The sequence below is a fragment of the Gopherus evgoodei genome, chromosome 4, assembly GCF_007399415.2.
Source record: "Gopherus evgoodei ecotype Sinaloan lineage chromosome 4, rGopEvg1_v1.p, whole genome shotgun sequence".
NCBI lineage: Eukaryota > Metazoa > Chordata > Testudines > Testudinidae > Gopherus > Gopherus evgoodei.
In genome coordinates, this window is record NC_044325.1 from 103758695 (window position 1) to 103782593 (window position 23899).

Genomic DNA, 23899 nt, shown 5'->3' on the forward strand with positions numbered 1-23899 from the left:
TAATTCCCCCTCTATTCCTACCTGGTTCGGGGCCTCTGTTCCGGAGACGTCCAGGACCATCGGTTCCTCCCAATCCGGGCTGGTCGGCAGGTGCGGTAGGGTTTCGGGGAATTCGGGCCACGCCTGGTCTGGGGGCTCCTCGGGGCCGTAGTAGGGGCGAGGCAGTTCTGGCGGCCCCTCGTCGTAGTAGGGGCGAGGCAGCTCTGGCAGCTCCTGGTCTCGACCTCTGGCTTGGGCAGCCTCCTAGTCACGAGCGGCGGCGGGCACGTCTGCTCCTGCCGGTGGCTGAGCCGCAACTGAAGGCTGGGGCCCGGCTTTTATTCTTCCGGGTCACCGGCTGACCCTTTGAGGGGCGGGACTTCCGCCCAGCAGCCCCGCCCCCGTGGATGACTGACAGGGCTCAACCCTCCCTGAGGCAGAGGCGAGCCACACCGCCTCGCTACACCCCCCCCCCAAGTCCGGCCCCCGCTTGTCCGGGCCGGGCTGTCCCATCTCCTCGAGGCAGGACAGAAAATCCATGTTGGCATGATCCTTGCCTGCCCTATGCTGGATGGTGAACGCATAGGGCTGCAAGGCCAAATACCAGCGCATGATGCGGGCATTGTTGTCCTTCATTCTCATAAGCCATTGAAGGGGAGCGTGGTCCATAACGAGGAAGAACCGGAGGGTGTCGCAGGCCCACTTGACCGCGAGGGCCTCCTTCTCAATCGTGGCATAATTCCGCTCTCGGGGAAACAGTTTCCGACTGATATACAGCACGGGGTGATCACCTCTGTCTCCTTCTTGGGACAAGACGGCCCCCAGGCCAACGTCAGACGCATCCGTCTGGAGGACGAAGGGCTTGTCAAAGTCGGGGCTGTATAGAACTGGTTCTCGACACAAGCAGCTACGAAGCGTCCTGAAGGCTGCCTCACACTCGGGGTTCCATTGTACCGTCCGAGGGCTGCTCTTCTTTAGTAGCTCGGTCACGGGGGCTGCCGTGGACGCGAAATGTGGAATAAACCGCCGATAATACCCCACGAGCCCCAGAAAGCGCCGCACCTGCCGCTTTGTTGTTGGGGTGGGGCACTCCGCCAGGGCCTGCACTTTCCCCACGAGGGGCTTCACCTGTCCCTGTCCGATGGTATAGCTGAGGTACGTCGTTTCTTCCCAGGCTATCCGGCACTTTTTGGGGTTTGCGGTCAACCCCGCCTGTCGAAGGGTCCGGAGAACTGCTGTGACCCGGGTTAGGTGGTCATCCCAGCAGCGGCTGTAGATCACCATGTCATCCAGGTAGGCAGCGGCATACTCCTGGTGTGGCCACAAGAGGTGATCCATGAGCTGCTGAAAGGTCGCGGGGGCCCCATGGAGACTGAAAGGCATCCTAGTGAACTGGTACAGTCCGGACGGAGTGGCAAAGGTGGTCTTTTCTTTGGACGTCTCTTCCAGCAGGATTTGCCAGTACCCCTTGCTGAGGTCCAGCATGGTGATGTACCGGTCCTCCCCGAGGCGGCCGAGCAGCTCGTCGACTCGGGGCATCGGGTAGGCATCGAAACGGGATATGGCATTAACTTTCCGGAAATCTATACAGAAGTGTCGAGAGCCGTCAGGCTTGGGTACCAGGACCACCGGGCTGCGCCACTCGCTCCGGGACGGTTCAACGACCCCCAGGGCGAGCATGGCTTGAACCTCTTCCTCCACCGCCTGGCGCATTCAGTATGGTATCAGCCGGGCGGTCTCCCGCACGACCTTCCCTGGTTCGGTCTAGATCCTATGACAGGTGACAGTCATGCAGCCCGTTAGGGCCGTGAAGGTCTGTTGGAAGGCCCGCATGAGACATTTGGCCTGTCGCTGTTGCTCGACCATCAGGGCGCTCCCCAGTGCGGGTTCCATCACCTCCTCCATCTGGGCCACCTCTGGACCTAGTTCCAGCTCGGGCGGGCATGGGTCGATTAACAGGCCCTCTCGGTCACGCCACAGTTTCAGCAGATTAACATGGTATATTTGCTTCTCCCTCCGGCGACCGGGTTGGCAGATCTCATAGTTGATGAGCCCCACTTTCCTGAGTACCTTGTAGGGGCCCTGCCACCGGGCCAACAATTTCGATTCGCTGGAGGGCAGGAGCAGTAGGACTCGGTCTCTGGGGCCAAATTCCCGCGCGCGCGCGCGCCTTGATTATAGCTTCGCTCCTGCCTCTCCTGGGCTGCTTTTAGGTTTTCCCGCGCTAGGGACCCCGCTTGAGTTAGGCATTCCCGTAGCCGGAGGATGTACTGGAGGAGTCCCTGGGTCGGGGAGGCTGACTGCTCCCACGTCTCCTTCATCAGGTCCAGCAGGCCCCGAGGCCTCCGCCCGTATAGGAGCTCAAAGGGGGAGAATTTGGTCGACGCCTGGGGGACCTCTCAGACAGCCAGGAGCAGCGGCAGGAAGAGTTGGTCCCAATGGCGTAGCTCGTCTGGTGGGAACCTTCTCATCATGTCCTTGAGGGTCCGGTTGAACCGCTCTGCCAAGCCGTCGGTTTGGGGGTGGTAGACAGAGGTCCGCAGTTGTTTTACCCCCAGGAGTCGGCAGACTTGGTTTAGCAACCGGGATGTAAAATTAGTGCCATAGTCCGTCAGGATCTCCTTAGGCATAAGTCGACCAGGACCAGGACGTATTGAAAGTCGGCTGCGCTCCGGGGAAGCGGGCCGACCAAGTCCATTGCGAAGCGCTCAAACAGGGTGTCGATCAATGGCATGGGAACCAAGGGCGCTTTGGGTGTTCGGGCTGGTCCGCCCAGCTGACACTCCGGGCAGGAGTTGCAGTATTGTTTTACCTCTCCGTCCAGCCCCGGCCAGTAGAACCGAGCCCGAATTCGTGCCAAGGTCTTTTCATACCCTAGGTGGCCCGTGGCTGGTACATCATGGGCCAAGCTCATGACGGCCCGCCGATGGCATTGGGGCACGAGGAGTTGCGTCCACGGTTCTTGTGTGCGGGGGTCCCGCTCCATCCGATAAAGCCAGTCCTAGTGGAGCTCAAAGTGGGGCCACTGCGTAGCCCGGCCAGGGTCGATAATGGATCCATCAATTGCGGCCAGCTGTTTGTAGGCCCGTTGGAGAGTGGGGTCGGTCCGCTGATCCTGGCAGAAGTCTGTGTCAAAACGGGGTGCAGGGGGTGCTCCCTCATTTAACTCCTCGGCCTCTGGGGTTTCTAGTCCGGCCCCCTCAGCATCTGTCTCGGCTTCCTCTGGGGTTTCCGGGGACTCGGCCGCTAGGGCCAGTATAGACTGAAGGAGCCCATCAAAGGCAAGCCAGTCACATCCCAGGATGACAGGATAGGCCAGTCGAGGGGCCATGCCGACGATCAGTGACCAAGTGAGGCCGTTAACAGTCAGGTGGGCCTGAGCACTGGGATAGGACCGAACATCCCCATGGATACATTGTAGGTGAATGGGCCCCAGACTAGGATCGATCGGGGGCTCCAGAGCCTGACGGACCAGCGTTTGACCACAGCCTGAGTCGACCAAGGCCGTGGTGGCTTGGTCCCCCACGAGTACCGGGACTGTGAGCTTCGGGGGCTGAGGCCGCTGGGCCCGGCCCTCTCCTGAGCAGACCTGCCCGAAGTCACACTCCATCTCCGGGCAGTCCCGCTGTAAGTGGCCGGTCCTCCCGCATCTAAAGCAAGGTCCTACTTCGGAGTGTCCGCGCCAGGGACCGGTGGCCTGAGGGCTTCAGGGGCTTCGGCGGGGCTCCAACGGACCTGCAGGGAAGGTCCCCGAACCCGTGTGCGGGCCAGGCTCCGCGCGTTGGGTCCGTGGCGCCGGTTCAGGGCCCAGTCCATGGCTCAGCCGCCACTGTCCCGGCGGGCCAGATCCTCTCCTGCTTCCACGAGTTTGGTCGGGCCCCAGGGCAGGTGGCCGGAAGGCCAGCCCCACAGGAGCCTCCGCCATGAGGAAATCCTCCATCAAGGAGACTGCTGCCCCCAGGGTGGTAGGCCGGTGGCGGAGCACCCAGGCCCTTCCTCGAACCGGCAGGATATGTACGAATTGTTCGAGGACCACCTGCTCGGTCACTTCCTCCGCCGTCTGGGTTTCTGGCTGCAGGCAGCGGTGGCAGGCCTCTTTCAGGCCTTGTGCAATTAAGCGGGGGCCACGCACTCGAAGGTGACCAAGAAGGCCTCAGGGTCATCCCCCGGGCCCATCTTGGTCAGGCGCAGGGGCGCCAACGGCTGGAGTCCCGCGGGGTCCTCCCCCGTGGCCCCTTCGGGGACTCGGGCGGCGGGCCCGAGAAGCGTCTGTAGCTTGGCCCCGAGTTGCTGGATGAGTTGTTGCTGGTGCTCCAACTGAGCGGCATGTTGCTGTCGTTGCTGCTGGAGGTGGGCGGCATCTCGCCGTTGCTGCTGCTCGAGATGGGCGGCCTGCTGCTGTTGCTGCTGCAGCAGTTGCGCCGCCTGCTGCCACTCCTGGCTCTCCATCAGCAGCTGGACTAGCCGTTCGACATCCATGTTCCCTGCCCTGGGGACACCGGATGCGCTAGCGTCCTTCTACTAGCCCCTTCTCACAGGGGCACGGGTTCAGAAGGTCCCTGGTCAGGTGCCAGTTGTAGACGGGTTCCACCGGGGCTCGACCCTCCCTGAGGGTCCACCGGCCTTGATGTCTTCCCTGCAATTACAGTCTGCTCTGGCCTGTTTGGCAGGTCAGAGCAGTGACAAAGTCAGAGGGGGCCCAGCCCTTGGTTCGGGCGGGCACCAAACACAGTTTCAACAGCCCTGGCCCTTTGGAGCAGGGCAGAGCAGTGGCAAAGTCAAAGGGGGCCCAGCCCTTGGCTCGGGCGGGGCACCAAACACAGTTTAAACAGTTACAGGCCTCTCTGACTGGGGAGAGGGGGAATCTGCCACCCGGTTATGGTTGGCAGGGGGAACGCAGGCCCACCCACTCCACTGCGTTCCAGCCCTGGGCCCTGGTAGCGGTTGTCACTGCTACTGGTGGTCAGTGGGGTCCTGACCGCAACACACTGACATGGGCAACGGTAGCTCTGCAGCCTGACTGGAGTCAGCTGCCCCCGGGCTACTTCCTAATTCCCCCTCTATTCCTACCTGGTCCGGGGCCTCTGTTCCGGAGACATCCAGGACCATCGGTTCCTCCCAATCCGGGCTGGTCGGCAGGTAGGGTTTCGGGGAATTCGGGCCACGCCTGGTCTGGGGGCTCCTCGGGGCCGTAGTAGGGGCGAGGCAGCTCCGGCAGCTCCTTGTCGTAGTAGGGGCGAGGCAGCTCTGGCAGCTCGACCTCTGGCTTGGGCAGCCTCCCAGTCATGAGCGGCGGCGGGCACATCTGCTCCTGCCAGTGGCCGAGCCGCAACTGAAGGCTGGGGCCCGGCTTTTATTCTTCCGGGTCACCGCCTGACCCTTTGAGGGGCGGGATTTCCGCCCAGCAGCCCCGCCCCCATGGATGACTGACGGGGCTCGACCCTCCCTGAGGGGGAGGGGAGCCACACCGCCTCGCTACAGGGTTTTCCTGTCCTTTTAGAGCCAGAAGCCAAACAAGTGGAGAGGGCCTGTGAGAAATTCAGATGACTAAATTACACCTATTTTGTATATAAATTAGAGAAGGGCAAAACTGGAGCCAGTCTGAACTTTGGGAAATGAGTTAAAATAGGACCGAGATCTGCCCCATGTCTTGTTTTGGTTTCTTGTAGCTTTTTGTTGGTGTTGCAAAATAAAAAAGCTCTCTGACGATGCTTTAGGAAAATCACTACTCTCCTAGACCACACCAAAATAATAACATATTTGTTTCACTTACTGAATGCCGTGTAATGTTTCACTCTTCAGAGGAACTCTGTGTAGTTCAGTATGAGGGCTGGAGTGATGACACCTAAAACAGAATAAACTGCTTCTTTGTGTTCAAGTTAGGGTGACCAGACAGCAAGTGTGAAAAATCAGGACGGGGGTGTGGGGTAATAGGAGCCTATATAAGAAAAAGACCCAAAAATCGGGACTGTCCCTATAAAATCAGGACATCTGGTCACCCTAGTTCAATTGTTTTCAACGTTTTACTGGGTGCACAGCCAAGATGCAGTGAGGGGAGGACACCATTGACTATGATAACTCTGTTTCAAAAGATCTTTCCTCTTTTTCTTTCCTTAAGTGGTCTGGCTGCCATTTTTCAGCAGGATCTTTGCAACCGTTATTTGATTTTCAGTGTCTGTTTCCAGCATTTGACTCATCTCTCTAACTAATACTCCTCACTCTGTATTGCACATGAAAGTCAAGGAAAATCAAAGTTTAAACAAATTAATTAGTAATAGCCTTGGACAGAATGATGCTGAAGGGAGTCTTTTCAACTTATGCATTGGAACATACAAGCTATGCTTATCCTACTGAAGGTAGCATTTGCCTCAGATTTCAGAGGAACTAGCACTGATAAAAGATGTTTCCAGTTGCACTTATAACCCACATTACCATAGTGTAGGTCTTTGTCTCTTAAGTGGCTGATCCATATAAAGATTAATAAGAATGGTAGAGCTGCCAGCTGGGGAGCTTAGTTTTTTAGTTCAAGCAGTTAAAGTTTGTGCTTTTAGTATGAGAAATCCAAGGTCCACTGATGACCCATGGTGGAGCTTGTCACGTGTGCATTGAACTGTTACTCTGGAAATTTATGAGAGGTTCTCAGGCAAGGTGGCAGTGATATGCCTAGGCACAGCCCACCCTTGATTCTCTAATAACTTCTTTCACCGGGAATTGGTTGTGTGGTTTGGGAGCTGATGGTTTGGAAAAGTGTCCAGACTAACACTGAACTTTGAAGGTTTGGAAGCTCCTATTGTCCCTAGTCGCTGCTGACCTGGGCTGGATGTGAGCTGAGGGCCTACAGGTGAAACGTTCCCTATCCCAGGACCTGTAACATAAGCCATCTAATCCTCATCTTTGATGAATTTTAAGTGCAGATTCAGAGCTTGTAAAAATGCATACTTGTACTGGAGGAAACATTCAAGGATATGAGGGCATGCAACCTTCTCCAAAGCACCTGCCTCTCTGCCTGTAGGAAGTACTAACATAGCTGAGTTTTTCTGTTCATTCTATTTAGAGAATGGTGTATTGTGCAGCTGACTCTATTTTGAACGCTTTCATTGTGATCACAGTGCTGGTTCATGCCTAATGGTTCTGCTTTAAATGGGAAGACTCTTTTCTTAAGTGATTTCCTCATGCCACAGTGTGGGGTATCTATACAATTAAAAAAGTGGAACAAGTTTTCCCACCTATACTTACATTAATTAATACCCTGCTGTGAAATTATTTCCATTGATTTCACTGGGAATAACATAGTTCTCACCACAAATAAGGGTGGCAGAACTGGCCCCATGGCTTTTTTTGAAGATAATGTAGGCAGCATAATTAGAGTTCTAATCTTTCATTGTTACTGACTGCTGGGTGCAGAATCAAGTACGTTATCTCATTATACAGAACATGCCATTATGAGTGCCAGTCATACAAAACATCAGCCACAGATTAAGGAATTTTATTTTCCTTTCAATACAAAAAGATTTCCCCTTCCAAGAGGATAGCCAAGCTGAGGGCATGAAAAAAGAGAGATGACATGTTTCAATGACAGCAGGTATTTTACCATATCTACCTGATTCTTATCCATCTAATATAGTTTCACTTCTTCTGTAAATGTTATGCCCCCGCAACAGAACCTGAAATACTCTCCTATTTGTTTTAGGAGAGTGTTTTCATGTCATCTGACTTTCTGCAGGCCATGTTACATTAGTCTCTTGTAACCTTTATTATTTAAGATGCTTCACCGAACATGTTAAAACACCGGAACTTCACCGGAAAGAGTTTGCAAACTAATTCAAAAAAATACAGGCTGAGATTTTCAAAGGTGGCTAGGGGAGTTAGGCATCCAGATTGAAATGAAATTCCATTGGAGTTAGGTGCTTCACTGTCATATTCACCTTTGCAAATATACAATATGCAGGCAAATATATAGGCACAACCAACAGGCAAAAGTTCAGGTCTGAGAAGTGAATGTATCACTGGTGGTGAGATGAAGCTCATTAGAAAAATGTAGAGGGAGCAACCATCTAGTGGCAGGGGCGTGGACTAGATGACCTAACAGGTCAGTTTCATCTCTAAACTTCTGTGAGTATGTATCATCCCATGGCCAACATAGAAAGGCTTTGGGAAAGCAGTGTGCTATCAGGAAGGATTTAGGCAGGGGTGCTTGTTGCACAGGAAGTGGGAAGCTGTTTGAAGGATGTAAAGAAGTGAGGAACAGCATGAAGGATGACATGAAGAGTGAAGGGAAAAGAGCCATATGGCGTAAGGATTAGGTTGGACCAAACCATATATGAACATAGATAGTATTTGTGTAGTCATCTTTCAACAGTTGTGCCTTATCCAATTTCACCTTTCAGTGGCTGTATAGCACACCCAGATCAGCTGGTTGATTGATGTAAAACAATTTCAGAAGGCAGGTATTAGATTGAGACACACTCATTTAATAAGTGACCTACACTCGATTTGAGTTGAGATGAAAGGCCTCTGCATTCGCTCAATAGGTCACGTAGTCCTCTGCATATTAAAATAAGCACTTAGTCAAAGGCCAAATTATTATCAGTTAAACTTCCACATAACTGAAGAATAAAATATATCTTCTTCAGTCTTTCTTAAGTCTGTTCTGATTCCCATATGCCCTCAGCTTGGCTATCCTCTTGAAAGGGGAAATAATGCTTTCCAAATACTATTTTGATGTCATGGGGTTTTCCCTTGGCTAATACATTATACTTCTTTTGGTCTAGGAATTCCTGTTGAATGTAGCTGAAGTCAGGTAAGTTATTTAGCCTTTGCTCTCTATATAAAAGACTTGTTGAGACTCAAATCACTGACCAATGGAGCCCAACAGTAGTAGTATTTTATAATTGTATTAATATTTTTTGTTTTGTTTTAAAGCAACCACATAACATTCTGCAAAGACGTTTAATGGAGACAAATTTATCAAAATTACAAAACAACCGAGGGACATGGACTCCAAAGAACGACATCTCAGCACAGACCAATAAGCTGAATCAAACCAAGCCAGACAACCCAAAGAAAAAGGAGGAAGAAGACTTAATATTAGTGTGCTGTCAGGTAATGCTTCCTCCGATTCTTTACCAGCTTTTCCTAAATCCTTTTATCAGCAGTGCAGGAGGAATTGAACCCACCCATATAATAAAGGCACAACTAGGCTCCTTGTATTCCAGGTTTAGTGTTATGAAGCCCAATGTTTTTGCTGATGGGATATTATTTTTGACAGGTGTCTGTTTTCCTTCATACAAGGAAATGGACAATGTTGACAGCCCTGAAAAAATGCATTGTTGTTTTCCATCTAACTGTTCTCTCTCATATGACGGATATAATAGCAGTTCTGCAAAACAAAGGCCTCAGTAAAAACACAGCGGTTATGCTGGGTGACCGAAAGGTACGTCTCCTGGGGCTTTGGGGTTCCTGTGCTCCTGAGATGCCCAGTACATTAATCTTTCCATCATCATCACTAACTTCCCTTCAGAGAAGGCAACCTGAGTATGGTAGAGCTGTGTGTGTCAAACTCTAAAGCAGTGGTCCCCAATGTGGTGCCCGCCGGGGCATTTATGTGTGCCCGCCTAGTGCCCAGCAGGGGACCTCCCGGGGACAGAGAACTCAGGCTGCGGGCGTGGTGTTCTCTGTTCCCGGCAGGTGCTGGACGCACCTAGTGCCCAGCAGAGAAGAGAATCTGAGGCCCCACGTCCGCTGGGGACAGAGTACTCCAGGGCTGCGGGCACCGGTGTTCTCTGTCCTCGTGGTTTTTCTCCAGCTTCTCTCTTCTCTCTGGATTCATATATTATGTAATATTAATTTTTTTTGTACTATTTAATGTACAAATACAAAATAAGCCTTGAAAAGTTGTTGGTGCCTGCCACGCTCTTCTGAAAACATGAATGTGCTACTGGTCACAAAAAGGTTGGGTACCACTGCTCTAAAGCCTTTCTCTCTAGGCAGGCATGGGAATGCCCCAGGGAACATCCTGACTGCCATTCTTTCTGACATTGGAGCATATAGGTTAGCAGATCTGGGCCATGTTTATTTTAAAAGTTGGGATAATTTTGTTTTGTGATTAAACTCCCCTACCCTCAGCATCCCCTGTATCTTAGTCCCTTCAGCGTCCCATCTTTCTTCTCACAAGGCTCCTCTTTCCTGCCAATTCCTAATGTTGGATTTAGCAGAAGATGCTTATTTATAGAGAGTCAACAGGATGCCCAGTGCTGTATATATGGTCAGATCCTCAGATGCTGTAATGTGGCATAGCTCCACTGCTGTATGGTGACGTTGATTAGCATCAGCTGAGGAGCCAGGCCTGTAACGTTTGAAGGGGATAGGGAAGTTTTGATTGCCAGCATATGGCCTCCAGTCAGCACAGTGACTTTATCACTCTCCATTGAGAAGCTATGCCAGCCAAGGAATGGGCTCTGAGACCTTTGGGAAAAGGGCAATCCCAAAACACCACAAGGACTATTTTTTTAGATATCTGATTGGCCCAATAGCTACAGATAAAGATTCAATGGGATTGCAGGTGCTCAGCACCTCACAGGATCCAACCTTACATCTTCATTATTCTGTAGAGGAGTTTCATTTAAACATTAGTCTGAAATCCTCATGTGCACTGCAACACAATTGAGAGGCTGAGCGAAATAGAAAAGAAAGTGCTGAAACAGTGAAACCTCAATGGTGACATAGCAGGTGCTATTGGAGTCCTGTGTTCCATGTACATGGACCTTTGCACAGCTGCAATTAACACTGGATTTCTTTCTTACATTCTGTTGTTCCTTCCAAACACTCTTTTTTTTCTCCTTGCAGTGTGCTGGAAAGGACTTGAAAGCTGTGATTGACACCAGTTGTCAGTATAATCTCATATCGTCCGCATGTTTGGATAGACTGGGGTAAGCGGCCTGTTTAAACCTAACTCATGGTATAAAGCAGCATGTTGAGTACTCATACATGGTATCATTGCTGCTGTACAAATGAGGAACGCTTTCAGAATTTCCAAATTATTTCTGAAATGGTGTTTAGGGGCCTGTTCTTCTGCCCACTGACATCAGGGCAAAAATTTTCCTCATCAAAAAGAAAGGAAATATATTTAACAATATTGGAAGACTGACTTACAATAATGTATGGCAAAACTCCCATTGACTTTAATGGAGCTGGGTAAAGCCATCAGTGTTGATATTTCCCCCTAGCAACATGGAGATTTCAAGATCAGCTTACCATGATTATGCAAACAACTGTAATTGTTCCCTAAGCACCATTACACACGACTAGGTAAATAATGCCCATTTTCCGTAAAGTCTGTTGTTTGTTTGCACAATAGTCTTTAATGGCTGCAAAGCAGCTGCACCTGCTATGAACAAGGAAGTAAATCACATGCATCTGACACTGACAAGTGACAATGATGCATTTAGGGCTCAGTCCTGGAAGGTGCTGAGCACTCCTGAGAGGGGAGGAGAACTCCCCACTCCCAGTGAAGCCAATGGAAGTTGACAATGCTCAGCAGCATCCATGGTGAGCCTTTACACAACAGACTAGAATGGCTCCCGATGTGTCGGTTCTTCTCCATTTACATGTCAGACTTGATTCTTATACTATTTTCAGTCCCCTTAGAAAAAACAGTCCCAGCCATCAAAGAGAAAGTCTAACGAGCTGGCTTAGATCAATATATGGGCCAATTTCTGCTCTTACTGAAGTCAATGGGAAACTTCCTATTGGCTTTAGTGTCAAAATCCCTCCCTGTCAAAGAGAGAGGAAACACATTTAAATATTAAAGTACAGACTTACAGTGATGTATAGTATTGGGCCCTATATCAGGAAATTCAAAATTAAAGCAGTCACTGCCGCCGTATATTTATATGTACTACAGTAGCACCTCAAGGCACCAGCTGAGATCCAGACCCCACTGTGCCCGGTGCTGTACTGACACACACAGTAAGAAATGATCCCTCCCCTGAAGGAGTTAGTCTAAAAATAAATAAATAAAAGAACAGAGTATTATTAACCACATTTTACAGATGAGGACCTGAGGCACAAAGGTCTTCAGGTCACTCAGGAAACCTAAGGCAGAGCTGAAAGCTTGAACCTGGACCTGAGTATCTTGCTAGTGCTTTGACCAAAAGACCATTCTTTCTCTCAGCCAGCCGTTTGGGCCATTTCAGTTTTATGTTTGCAGTGACATGAGATATGGGGAGGTTGTCCTCCAGTGTGATTAATGCAATAGCTTTTGTTAGTTTAAATCGGACATCTAACCCATTCAGTTCTGGCATCCACTGATGCTCTTGTGCTGCAGCAGAATGCAGCAGCACAGTTTACTTCAAAATGACATAGATGATACATGGCTCAACACTGGAAAAATTAGGATGATTTAATATAGGCTTTTATATTTCATGCAGCCATTGAAATCAGAGATGGAAAATACCTATTAAGAGATCTCATCCATTTCTCTGCCAGTACAGGAAGGTGCTTATAGTACATTGTCTAGTATTACTTTGTGCAGTCTGGTGTTAAAGGCCCCAGGAAAGGACTCCACCCATTGGACTCCTTCACTACCTAAGAGATCTCACCATCAGAATGTTTTTGATATTCACACTGAATTATCCCTTTCTTTTTTCATCCTTTTAAACCTATGCCTTGTGCCACCCTAAATACTCTCTTTACATGTTAGGTAAGAGATCAATTTAATTAGTCTGATATGATCTTCTAACAAATCCTCCGTGCTTAGCAGTGAGAGATAGTAATGGGATCTCTCTGCAGAAAGGATAAGAAGGATCCCACTTCATCATCATTTAAATACCTCCTTTTGCTGGTTATGGATAGAGCCTTCCTACTTTTCAAGCTTGCTTTCAGGCTGATTTTCTGTCTGAGTGAACATTAATGAACACATTCATTACATGCCCTCAAGGAGCTATCACCATGCATCCATCTTGTACTAAGGTTCTGTCTGTGTGGCGAACTCCATCCACTGCTCTGCTTTTCTTAACTAAGTCTGGCTCTGACTTGCAACCAAAAGCAATTCAGAAACGGCAAAAATCCATGTGCCCTCCCCCAAGTAATTGTTCTCTCCTTTCCTGCAGGCCACATTCAGCCCTTGGTTACAAATGTGCATCTCCACTGAAGTCAATCTGGCCCTGACTAAGGGACAAAATAGGCCAGATCTTGCCTTCTCCTCAGTTTCCTGTGCACTGCTCTAGTGGCACAAAGGGGGCAGAAACCAGCTGCATCTCACCTGTAGATGTACATCCAGCATACCTGGCTCCTACAGACTTCCTTCCTTGCAGCCCTCAAAATAGGTGGTATTTAAGGAACAGGAAGGGGAATGGAGGGAGTGTGGCCAGAGTGCTGCCCTCCTGTCCTCTACTAGCAGACTGCTCCTTGGACATTCTTTCCAGTTCATAGAGTTTACAGCAGCACCCAGTCTGCTCTGAACATTTCCAGGGTCGACGTAAAGCCAGTCTGAAGATCAAGGAGAAACAAGTGGCTCCCTGATGCCTTTCCCCACCTGCTTTGCTGTTCCCATCAGAGACTGGGTGCACCAGAGGATCTAGGCTGGTGATTTTAGCTAAGATCACAGAGAGCCATGGAATCCCTGCCAAATCAACTGAGCTATTTTTTTCTATATAATGACCCTTAACATTGAATATTCAATAGCAAATTTCCATGTCCCCCTCTGGCTGTTACCTTCTTAGCGGGCAATGGAAGATAGGAGCGGCGCCTGGGTTTCGGGTGCCCTAGGCAGAATTTGGGGGGCAGCATTTTGTGCGCTCCCCACAGGGTGTGCGGGAGCTTCCAGTTCCACTCCCATCGTGCTGCCGAAGAAGGACCCTCCTCTGAAATGCCACAGGCGACAGTGGCAGTCATTGAGCTGCTCAATTGCCTGCCGCTGTTTTCCGCAGCACGTTGGCAGAAGGTCCTTCAGTGGCACGACGGAAGCGGAACTGGAAGCTCCCGTGTGCCCCGTGGGGAGTGCACAAAATGCCGCCCCCCGAATCCTGGCGCCCTAGGCAACCACCTAGGGTCGCCTAATGGAAGCGCTAGCCCTGATGGAACAGCTCAGAGAGCCTTCTGCATCTCATGGGTCAGATTTTCAGAACTGCTGGTTCCCCAGAACTCCAACTGAAGTCCATGGGAGCTGCATGTGCTCAGCTTCTATGAAAATCAGGCTCTTTGGTCCTGACCCTGCAAGATACCAATCTCCCCTCCACCCCAATTAAGTCAATGGGAGTTTAGGGTGCTTGGCATCTCTTGTGAGGCTCAGGCTGTATGATCTTTTTTTTGTATCATGGGACTATGACCCTGAATTCCTGTTCTTTTAGCTATATTACTCACCATCTGCTGGTGAATCATAACTCAGCCAGCAATGATGTCTACACACTGAGATAGCAGAGAAGAGACCCACTTGCCAGCTCCATAAAAAAGCTTTGCATCCCCAGCTGAGATATCTATTGACATCAGGGGCAAGACCCAATGCATCTCTTTGCCCTATATTTTACTATAAGCTCTGTCCGTCTATCTGTCTAGGCATTTACACTGCACTCAGTATACCTGAACACTTACACCTCCTATAAGACAGCCCAGACAGAAATAAATTGATAAATGCAGATTTAAATATGCCATATCATATCATAATTCATTATAGAAATTGGACAATAGCCTTCTTTGAAGAGAGTCCCTCCGTGGCTGAATTTGCCCCATTTTCTAATAATTCCTGGTGCAGCCAGGCAGAGTGCTGCTTAATATCATGCGACTGCTGGTGGAAAACAGGATTTCCTAATATTGTGATTATACTTCTCCTGAGTGGATTATCAATTTAGATGGTGAGGTCGTCACTTTGTGGTGCTTAGTCATGTGCATTTGGTAGAAATATTATTGGTAATCACCTGCTTCACTCTGAGCAATCACAATAATTAATCAGAATGTTAAATGGTAATGAAATCAGCTAAAGGAGTTTTGCCATTCTATTCAGTTTAGCTGTTGTAGAGGGAAAGTATTCCACTTCACTATCTTTAATGTGCCTGGCAAACCAGAACACATGGAAAGATCAAAAGAAATGGAAATCAACAGAATTATAAAATGGAAACTCTTTGGTCCTTCACTCGGCAAGACAGTTTTATGGGACAGGAAAATGGCTCTTTTAATGGAGCTCGCCTCAAAGTGCCTTGTTCAAAGCTGGTTCCTCTAGAGAGGACTGCTCTTGCAAAGCAGATTTGTAGGGGGAAAAATCCACCTTACAACAATTAAAAATGACTCTGGATTTATCAGGAATTATCGCTTTGTGTTTGAATGTCTACTTAATTTCAGTTCAACATAAAATGTGAAAAAATGTACCTAAATAATCCATACATGATATCAGAATAGTCTATGGAATGTAGTAATCTAGGGAAAATATTGTACTTGTTGAAATATAATACATCATTGATAAGCATTTCCTCTTCTTCTGGATATTTTATTTATATGTCACTACTTCCAGTGAAGTAACCTGTCATCATCTGCTAATGAACAAAAATCACATATGCTCTCCTAGCTGTAAGATACTCGGGAGAAGTTTTGGGCCAAATGATGATGTGGTGTTAGTGGTTCAACATGCCTTAAATTCAAAGCAGAGCAGCACATGCTTACACCCCCAGGGCTGAATTTGGAACTTTATAACTAGAAGACAGCTTCGGATTAACAGATTCTTCTGTCCTGGGGAAATGAGAGAGAACTCGAAGGAACAGACTCCTGCAGAAACAAGCTGTGAAATATAACCCAAAATAATTTCTTCATAAAGGGCTTGATCCCACCCCATTCAAATTAATGGGACTTTTGTCATTGACTTAAACTGGAGTAGGATCAGATCAGGATATGGTATCATCACAGATAGGTTACCAATAAAGCAGCTTCAGATGATAATCACTTAGTAGGAATGAACGGACAGCTCAAAGAATATAGTTTTACTGCCATTTCAGCTGAACACTCAATGTTAAATGCAGTTACTGGTTTCAATGTACAGGTTAAAGGAGCATATCAAAACATACAAGACTGAAGGTGCGAAGATTTCATTACCACGCGATATGAAAGTGATTGGCCAGATAGAACATTTAGCTGTTACTGTGGGAACTATCCACGTGGACTGTTCTGCAGTTGTCACAGGTAAGTGGTTGGGCAGAATCTTTCCAGTGCTGTAGATATGATATAAGCTGATCCCATATCTATTTCAGTGTGCTATGAAGTAGGTAGCACATTCATTTTTGCTCATCAACAGCAAATGTGAAGCTGTTTGACCATTTTAAAAATAGAGATCTTTAATATAAGAATGAAAGTGTGTTTTTTTCTCTTAGTGTTTTAAAGTGAATTTATTGCTGGATCAACAGTTCAAGTCTGTCTGTTTATCCACAGAGCAGGTATCATAAAGGCATCAGCATGTAAGATTCCCTGTACTTCCCTGCCAATAACATATCTTGTCCCTGACCTGGAAATAGGGTGACCAGATGTCCCAATTTTATAGGGACAGTCCCAATTTTGGGGTCTTTTTCTTATATAGGCTCCTTTTACCCCCGCCCCGCCCCCCATCCCAATTTTTCACATTTGCTGTCTGGTCACCCTACCTGGAAATAGTTTTGTCTCCATGGCGTATTCTATCCTTGGTGCCTCTATTGTGACTGCCAAAAAAGATGATTATTTTGTGTTGTGGAAATCTGATCACAAGGAATTGGATGGAAGTCACCAAACTCATTTCACACCAGGGCCTGATCAGGCAGTAACAACTTTCAGTCACTACCCTCTTTGAGTCACTGTCAGACACTGATCTAGAGGTGAAAAGCTCTGTAGTCTACTTCTGATCCCTCAAGGCTCATTCAATCTCTTTAGCAACTGACAGGGGCGGCTCTAGGGATTTTGCCACCCCAAGTATGGCAGGCAGGCTGCAGGCAGGCTGCGATTTGCCTGCAGAAGGTCCGCTGGTCCTGTGGCTTTGGCGGACCTCCTGCAGGCACGCCTGCGGGAGGTCCACCGTAGCCGTGGGACCAGCAGACTCTCCGCAGGAAGCCGCCGAGGGCAGCCTGCCTGCCGCCCTCGCAGTGCCAGCAGAGCGCCCCCTGCGGCTTGCCGTCCCAAGCATGCGCTTGGCATGCTGGGGCCTGGAGCCACCCCTGGCAACTGATCTGTATTTAGCTGAATGTCTTTTCCTACAAAGTGGAGCTATTTGCAAAGAATACAATAGATCAGTGTTTCCCAAACTTGGGACGCTGCTTGTTTAGGGAAAGCCCCTGGCAGGCCGGGCCGGTTTGTTTACCAGCTGTGTCTGTAGATGTGGCCGATCATGGCTCCCGCTGGCCACGGTTCGCTGCTCCAGGCCAATGGGAGCTGCTGGAAGCAGCAGCCAGTACATCCCTTGGCCCGTGCCACTTCCAGCAGCTCCCATTGGCCTGGAGCAGTGAACTGCGGCTAGTGGGAGCTGCGATTGGCCGGGCCTGTGGACGCAGCTGGTAAACAAACCAGCCTTACCCGCCAGAGGCTTTCCCTAAACAAGCAGCGTCCCAAGTCTGAGAAACACTGCAGTAGATCATGGTTAATTCAGATCTGATTTTTTTTTAACAGAAGAAAATGAGAAAAACTTCTCCCTTGGGCTCCAGACCTTGAAATCTCTGAAGGTAGGATTTATCTTGTGTGTACTCTCTTGTTCTTTTACTATTGCAGAGGGGATCACTATGGGTTTTTTATTTCCTCTCTTACATTAGTATTTATTATTATTTTAGTGTGTCATAAATATGGAAAAGCATCACCTTGTACTGGGGAAGACAGAGAGAGAAGAAATCCCATTTATTGATAATAACATCTCCACAAATGGAGAGAAGTAAGTGTGTTATTCTAAAGTTATTCTGGAATCTCATGTATATGATCTCCTTTTAGCCTGTAATGCAGATCTGGCTAAAGCAGTCATCAAACTGGACCTGATCCAAAGTCCATTGATAGAAAAGGAAATCTTTTCATCTACATCAAAGGGCTTTGAATCAGGCCACTGGATTGTTTTCGGCTGATTCTTGTCATGTTTTTGTAAGCTACCCTCAAACAATAGAGGGGTCATTTTCAAAGAGATACGCAGAGGGGTTTGACTTAGCCACTTAGCTCTTTTTGAGGTTAATGGGGGTCATTTGCCTGACTCCTGGCACTCTGCTTTGAGAATGTTCCCTGAGAAATATTTTTTCTGGAAAGGACTTTAAACACAAGGGAAATGAATACACACAAAGCTGTTACTAGCCCACAGTGCAGAAATGTTGTGAAGCACTTCAAGATAGTGTTTTTACCCCTCCCCCCCATCCCATCCTGACACCAATGGTGCCTCTCTGCTGAGCTAGCTGATGGCCCGAGGCTGCACAGAACAGCCTCCCAGTGGAGGAGAAATCAGTGACTCGGAGTCTGGGTATATTCTAAGAGTCACTTGCTTTATTTACACATACCAGTCCTAAACTGAGGCAGTCTAGGAGCATGCTGGACAATTCCTTCTTCCAAGAATAATAATACACCTTTAGCCCGATATAACGCTGTCCTCAGGAGCCAAAAAATCTTACTGCGTTATAGGTGAAACCATGTTATATTGAATTTGCTTTGATCCTCTGGAGTGCGCAACCCCTCCCCTCTGCCCCCCAGGAGCACTGCTTTACCATGTTATATCCGAATTCGTGTTATATCGGGTCGCGTTATATTGGGGTAGAGGTGTAATAACAACACCTAGCTCTTGCAAAGCTCTTCCCATCAAAGATCTCAAAGCACTTTACAAAGGAGTAGCATTACCCCTCTTTTCAGATGGGAAAATGAGACACAGAAAGATGAAGTTTCCTAAGGTAACCAGAGCTACAGCTAGAACCCAGATTTCCTGAATCCTAGTCTGGTGCCCTGTCCATTAGGCCACATTATATCTCTCTTTGAGTGTTACATCAACATCTGGTTACTAGAGAGCTACTCTACCTTAAATATGGACTCTAATCAGAGACCAAAGCAGAGACCAAACTCACCTGCAGCTCACACATTGGACTTTCTTTCTGGACCACTGCTCTTTACAACAAAAACTTACAGCAACACAGCATGTCTTCCCAAAGCTGAACATTTGCTCATTGCTAAGAAAAAGAACTGGGAAGACTATGTATAAGAGCACCACCTGCTGACCCAGGACATAACAGTATTCTAGGTTTACATAGTGTTGTTCAGGTATCTTTTAGCAGCCTGTTATTATCAATAATTATTTGTATTATAGTGATACCTACAGACTTCAACTAGTTCAAGGCCCTGTTATGCTAAAGATGACCCCAGTAAATACAGCCTAGTGGCAATGAGAAATAAATAGGACTTCAACTATTTCTATTTGCTTTCATACAGCAACATTCACAAAAAGTAGGCCCATGTACTAATAACTAGATTAGGGAGTCTGGGCATGTGTATATACAGTGGTTGCCATTAAAAGTCAATGTTTACCAACAGTTGACACACAACTGTCCGAAAGATACCACTGTTCTTTCCTATTCTAAGCAGAGGGAAATACTGACTGTGTGGTGCTTGTGGTCCAACGTTGACTTTTTAATGACAACATCTGTATGCAAGTCTCTGGCATTTCTGAGATTTCCTCCACTACCATCCTTTGCAAATCGTATATTTTATCATGATGATACCAGGCAGTGCTGCACCCCTGGCATACACAAAACTCCTGTTGACTCCCAACAAATTTACTATCCATGGGTTGACTGAGTGCAGAATGCTGGGTTAGGATTGAAATTTGGGATACTTTGCCCTTGGGAAATTTGGGATTAGGAATATCATTTAGATGACCCTTTCAACCTCCAAGGTAAAAAAGCGTGCTTTTCCCTTTTCCTTCAAGACATATGTGAATATGGCAGAAGCTAAGGTTGTGGTCTGCTAGAACTGGCACCAGTAAGAGGTGCTAATATTACTATCTCTTATTGCTGACTAGGGTCCAATCTTGCCAGTTTTACTCAGCTAAAATGTAACATACAGACTTCAGTGCACCCACCGTTTCCCAGTTCCTACAACTCCAGGCGAAAAGCACCTACCCTTACCCAGTTCCTAGGACTCAGGGCCACCCACGCCCACTTCCTAGGGCTTGGTGTAATCTGATTCATTTAAGTACCAACCCTTACCCTTCCACGGGCTCAAGGCATACTCTTCTACAGATTTGCAGGATCTTTTTACCAGTGAAAGACCCTTACACAGAAATATCCTTATCCTCTATTTATTAACAATTGCCAAGAAAAAAACATGTTAGGCTCCGTGGGTGCTCCGGGGCTGGAGCACCCCCTATCATCCCCCAGTGCCTCTCCCCCCACTGGTTGGCCGGCCGATCAGCACCTTCCCCTCCCTCCCAGTGCCTTCCTCTTGCTGCAATCAGCAGTTTTTTGGGGGGGAGAGGAGCAGATCAAGGATCTGGCATGCTTGGGGGTGGGACAGGGACAGAAAGAGGTGGAGTGGGGACTTGGGGAAGGGGTTGAGTGGGAGCGGGGGCTGGTGCAGAGCCGGGGGTTGAGCATCCCCTTTCCCCCCAGCACATTGGAAAGTTGGTGCCTGTGCTAAGCATACAATGCTATGCTTACCAGTCCTGATCACACAGTTAGACTTTCCCTATTAGCTATGCAAGGTCGGTAACGGCTGGGTTCTGGTTCCTTGCTGCACATCATGGTCATGCAGAGGATTCTTAGCAGCTCTGATTTTAAGCTGTGTCTTGTGGGGTGAGTTCTTCTTCTTCTTTCAGGTCTTTCCTTCTTATTCTTTTCCCCCTACAGGTCTCCTTCTTGGACCCCAGTTTATATAGTGAAATTTGAGTCCTTAGCTATACCTTAACCAATCATTTTACTAAAATATTACATAATAATACTTTGACCAATCCTAACATATTGCAAAATAATTCTTTAACCAATAATACCCCACCACCTTAGTTGATTTAAATCTTGCAAAATTAGTTATGCAACAGACAGAAACAATCAAAGAACCAGACAGAGATCATACAGACGAACAATAGAGAAGTATTCAGAGGGGTAGCCGTGTTAGTCTGTATCAGCAAAAACAACGAGGAGTCCTTGTGGCACCTTAGAGACTAAGAAATTTAATTGGGCATAAGCTTTCATGGGCTAGAACCCACTTCATCCGATGCAAAACAGTAGAAGTATAGATTTTACAATCACAACTGTTAAGTGATTCCTTGCCAGACAGAATGCCATCAAACAACATTTTCTTTAAACATCTTAAGAGATTCCCTTGCTTATCTGTGATGGTGGGTAATATTAGGAGGGGGGAGTCTTCCTAACAGCCCGATATTTCATTGTTCTGATATAATTTAGAAGGAATGTGAGGAATTGACTTTTTGCTTCTTGGCTCTTGGCTGCTGATCTCCTAATGTGGCTGCAGCAAATAGCCCCGGCCCTTACAAAAACTCCTATTGTATTACATTCTTTTTTTTCTTCCCATTTCAGCTCTTCTGAGGAATAAAGACAGAAACACTCACAAATGAGAAACCCTGACATCAAAGCAAAGCTGTGCAGCTGTTCCAGAGGAAATTGCAACATGTATCATTGATAACACCTATGCTAGGCTAGCGCTGTAAAGCTAAATTAAATCATATTCAGTAGCCAGTACCTTAGAAATGTTGTCTTGTTTTTGAGATAGAAACATATGCTTATTTTCTAGATTCTAATATAGTGCACCACTGATTATGAATGGTCTGGCAAACCTGATGAGTTTACTCTAATGATGCAAAAAGTACTTTTTATAGCAGCCTCAAATGAAGCAACTGTGTTTATCTGTGATTAGAAGCTACCAGAATTAGATTTTTACTAATGATTTTTTCAATAGCTACTATTTATATACACTAAATTGACATCACCAGGTTCAAATAGCCATAGAAGGAAGCCACTCATATTAAAATATCAACATAAATATCACATATTGGTAAAAAAAAATCATTCTAATAGCTATAACATTGTTACCGTGTTATTAAGAATGTGACTGTGGAGTCTATGAGAGGAACAATCATATGATTATTCACTGATCAAATTTGTCTTCAGGACTTCTATTTACCAGAAGACTATTACCAGGACTAATCATAGTTCAATAACAGCAATTCCGGAAAATTCTCCATCCTGCTAGATTTGCATGTTGTGCCATAAAGAAAGAAACAAGCACAAAGTTTTACTGTTTAAAAAGCAGCCGTGATGCTGATAGACAATTTGGCCTACTAGATTCAGTTGTGAACCAAGCCTTAGTGGTGTCGGATATTGTGATCCAAATTCACTTTGAGCGCCTTCACTTTTTTCCCCACCCAAGTGCTACTCCCTGAGCCTATGCCAACACAACAGCTCTAGACTGAGCTTGAAACTACCCTTGGAGCACCAGCAGTTAGATAGCTAGGTTGGCTTTAAACTCCTGTACTTCAGTATCATTATCTTTAATGCACTATTTTTATATCTATCTGCAAATTCCCCAAGTAGTCTTAAAATGCAAGACCAAACCTGATCCCCCTGACGGAAACTGGGAGTTTTCTTTGAGACCAGCATTTAGCCCTTTTTGCTATCTTATTTTAATGATGATTCTACTACTTCACATAAAGCTTACCTGTATAACAAAAGAAATCTATTGCACCACTTGAAAGCATCTGGCCTTTTACAGTAATCCTCTACATATTTGTAAAGGCTAATAGGTATTATTTACTATCACCAGCTGAGAGGCTTCTTTCAAAGCTAAGAACTTTGCTAGACAATCAAGTCAACTAATATCCTTCCTTATGTTATTGAGTCAGAGTGTTTGGCATAATGTGTTAACACAGCTAGATTTTCAAGGAGGCTCTTTGTACTGCTTCTTATGCTGTGTAACTATGGGGCTGAATCCTGCAGCCATTACTAAGCCTACACGCAGGTACCAAAAGCACTTAGGTACCAATTCAGCAAGGTACTTAAGCATGTACTTAATTTAAGCATGTGTTAGTCCTACTGACTATGAGACTTAACTCAAGTACTTAAAAATATACGTGCTTATTACGTTCTTTGCTTGATCAGGGCATCAACTGGTAAAATCCTGCTAGGCCTAATTTCTGCAGCACCCACTGAACTCATTGGGACTCAACACCAGTTAGGAATTGGCCTAGTGGGAATTTTGTCTGAATAAGGACAAAGGGGCTCTCTTTGACTTCATTGGGAACCAGATCAGGCCCAGAGCATGGCCTGCAGAGTTTGATCCATGGTATAGGTTTGTCCTGAGTTTAGCTGATCTGTTCACAATAACATTGATCATTGTACACTGCAATCCTATGACTACAATAGCAGGTCTAACTTTACCACATGGGTGCCTGTATTTTACCAACTTAAAGCTTGGTCTCTTGCAGTGGATTTGAAACTATCCATTTTTAGTCTTGGGTATTTATATTGCTATCAGATTTGGATTATTAGTGTTTTGGGCTATTTTCTATTTCAGTGATATGGTGCAGTACTCTCCTGTACATACAGTATTTTATATAAGACAGCTCTATGTATAAGAGAGGTGGACTGCACTGTATAATCCTGCCAATGTGTTGTATAAAGCTCTTTCACTAAATAGGGAATATATTTAATGAAATGTATATGCCATGAGTTTTGTATTTTGGTACTTTATTCTTTCTGTGTTTGTTACCAGTACTGAATGTCAAATTAAAGTCTAAATAAAGTTTAGCTGCTATTACAGTTTATTTGTTTGTGCCTTGAATACGCCAGTGATCTGTTTTTACAAGACTTAAACTTGCAGCCATTGAAAATACATAACAGGTCTCTGGCCTAAAAAGTAGTTCTGTAATTCTGCAGTAGTGACATTAGTCATTTTCCCTGTTATCAGGACATGAGTCTCTTCGTGATCACCTGCTTCCAAACATGCTAAATAG

General features: G+C 46.9%; 1 protein-coding gene across 2 annotated transcripts in view; it reads left to right on the top strand.

Moving 5' to 3' along the window:
- Nucleotides 1–23688, top strand: part of NRIP3 (nuclear receptor interacting protein 3) — a 50175-nt gene extending 26487 nt beyond the window's left edge. For both annotated transcript variants that reach the window (XM_030562617.1, XM_030562616.1), the window contains 6 exons: nucleotides 8902–9081; nucleotides 10825–10907; nucleotides 16004–16143; nucleotides 17590–17642; nucleotides 17748–17845; nucleotides 21468–23688. In XM_030562617.1, the coding sequence (XP_030418477.1) occupies nucleotides 8902–9081; nucleotides 10825–10907; nucleotides 16004–16143; nucleotides 17590–17642; nucleotides 17748–17845; nucleotides 21468–21483 (570 nt within the window). In that variant the 3' untranslated portion in view covers nucleotides 21484–23688. The remainder of the gene's footprint in view (nucleotides 1–8901; nucleotides 9082–10824; nucleotides 10908–16003; nucleotides 16144–17589; nucleotides 17643–17747; nucleotides 17846–21467) is intronic.
- The last annotated feature ends 211 nt before the right edge of the window (nucleotides 23689–23899 follow it).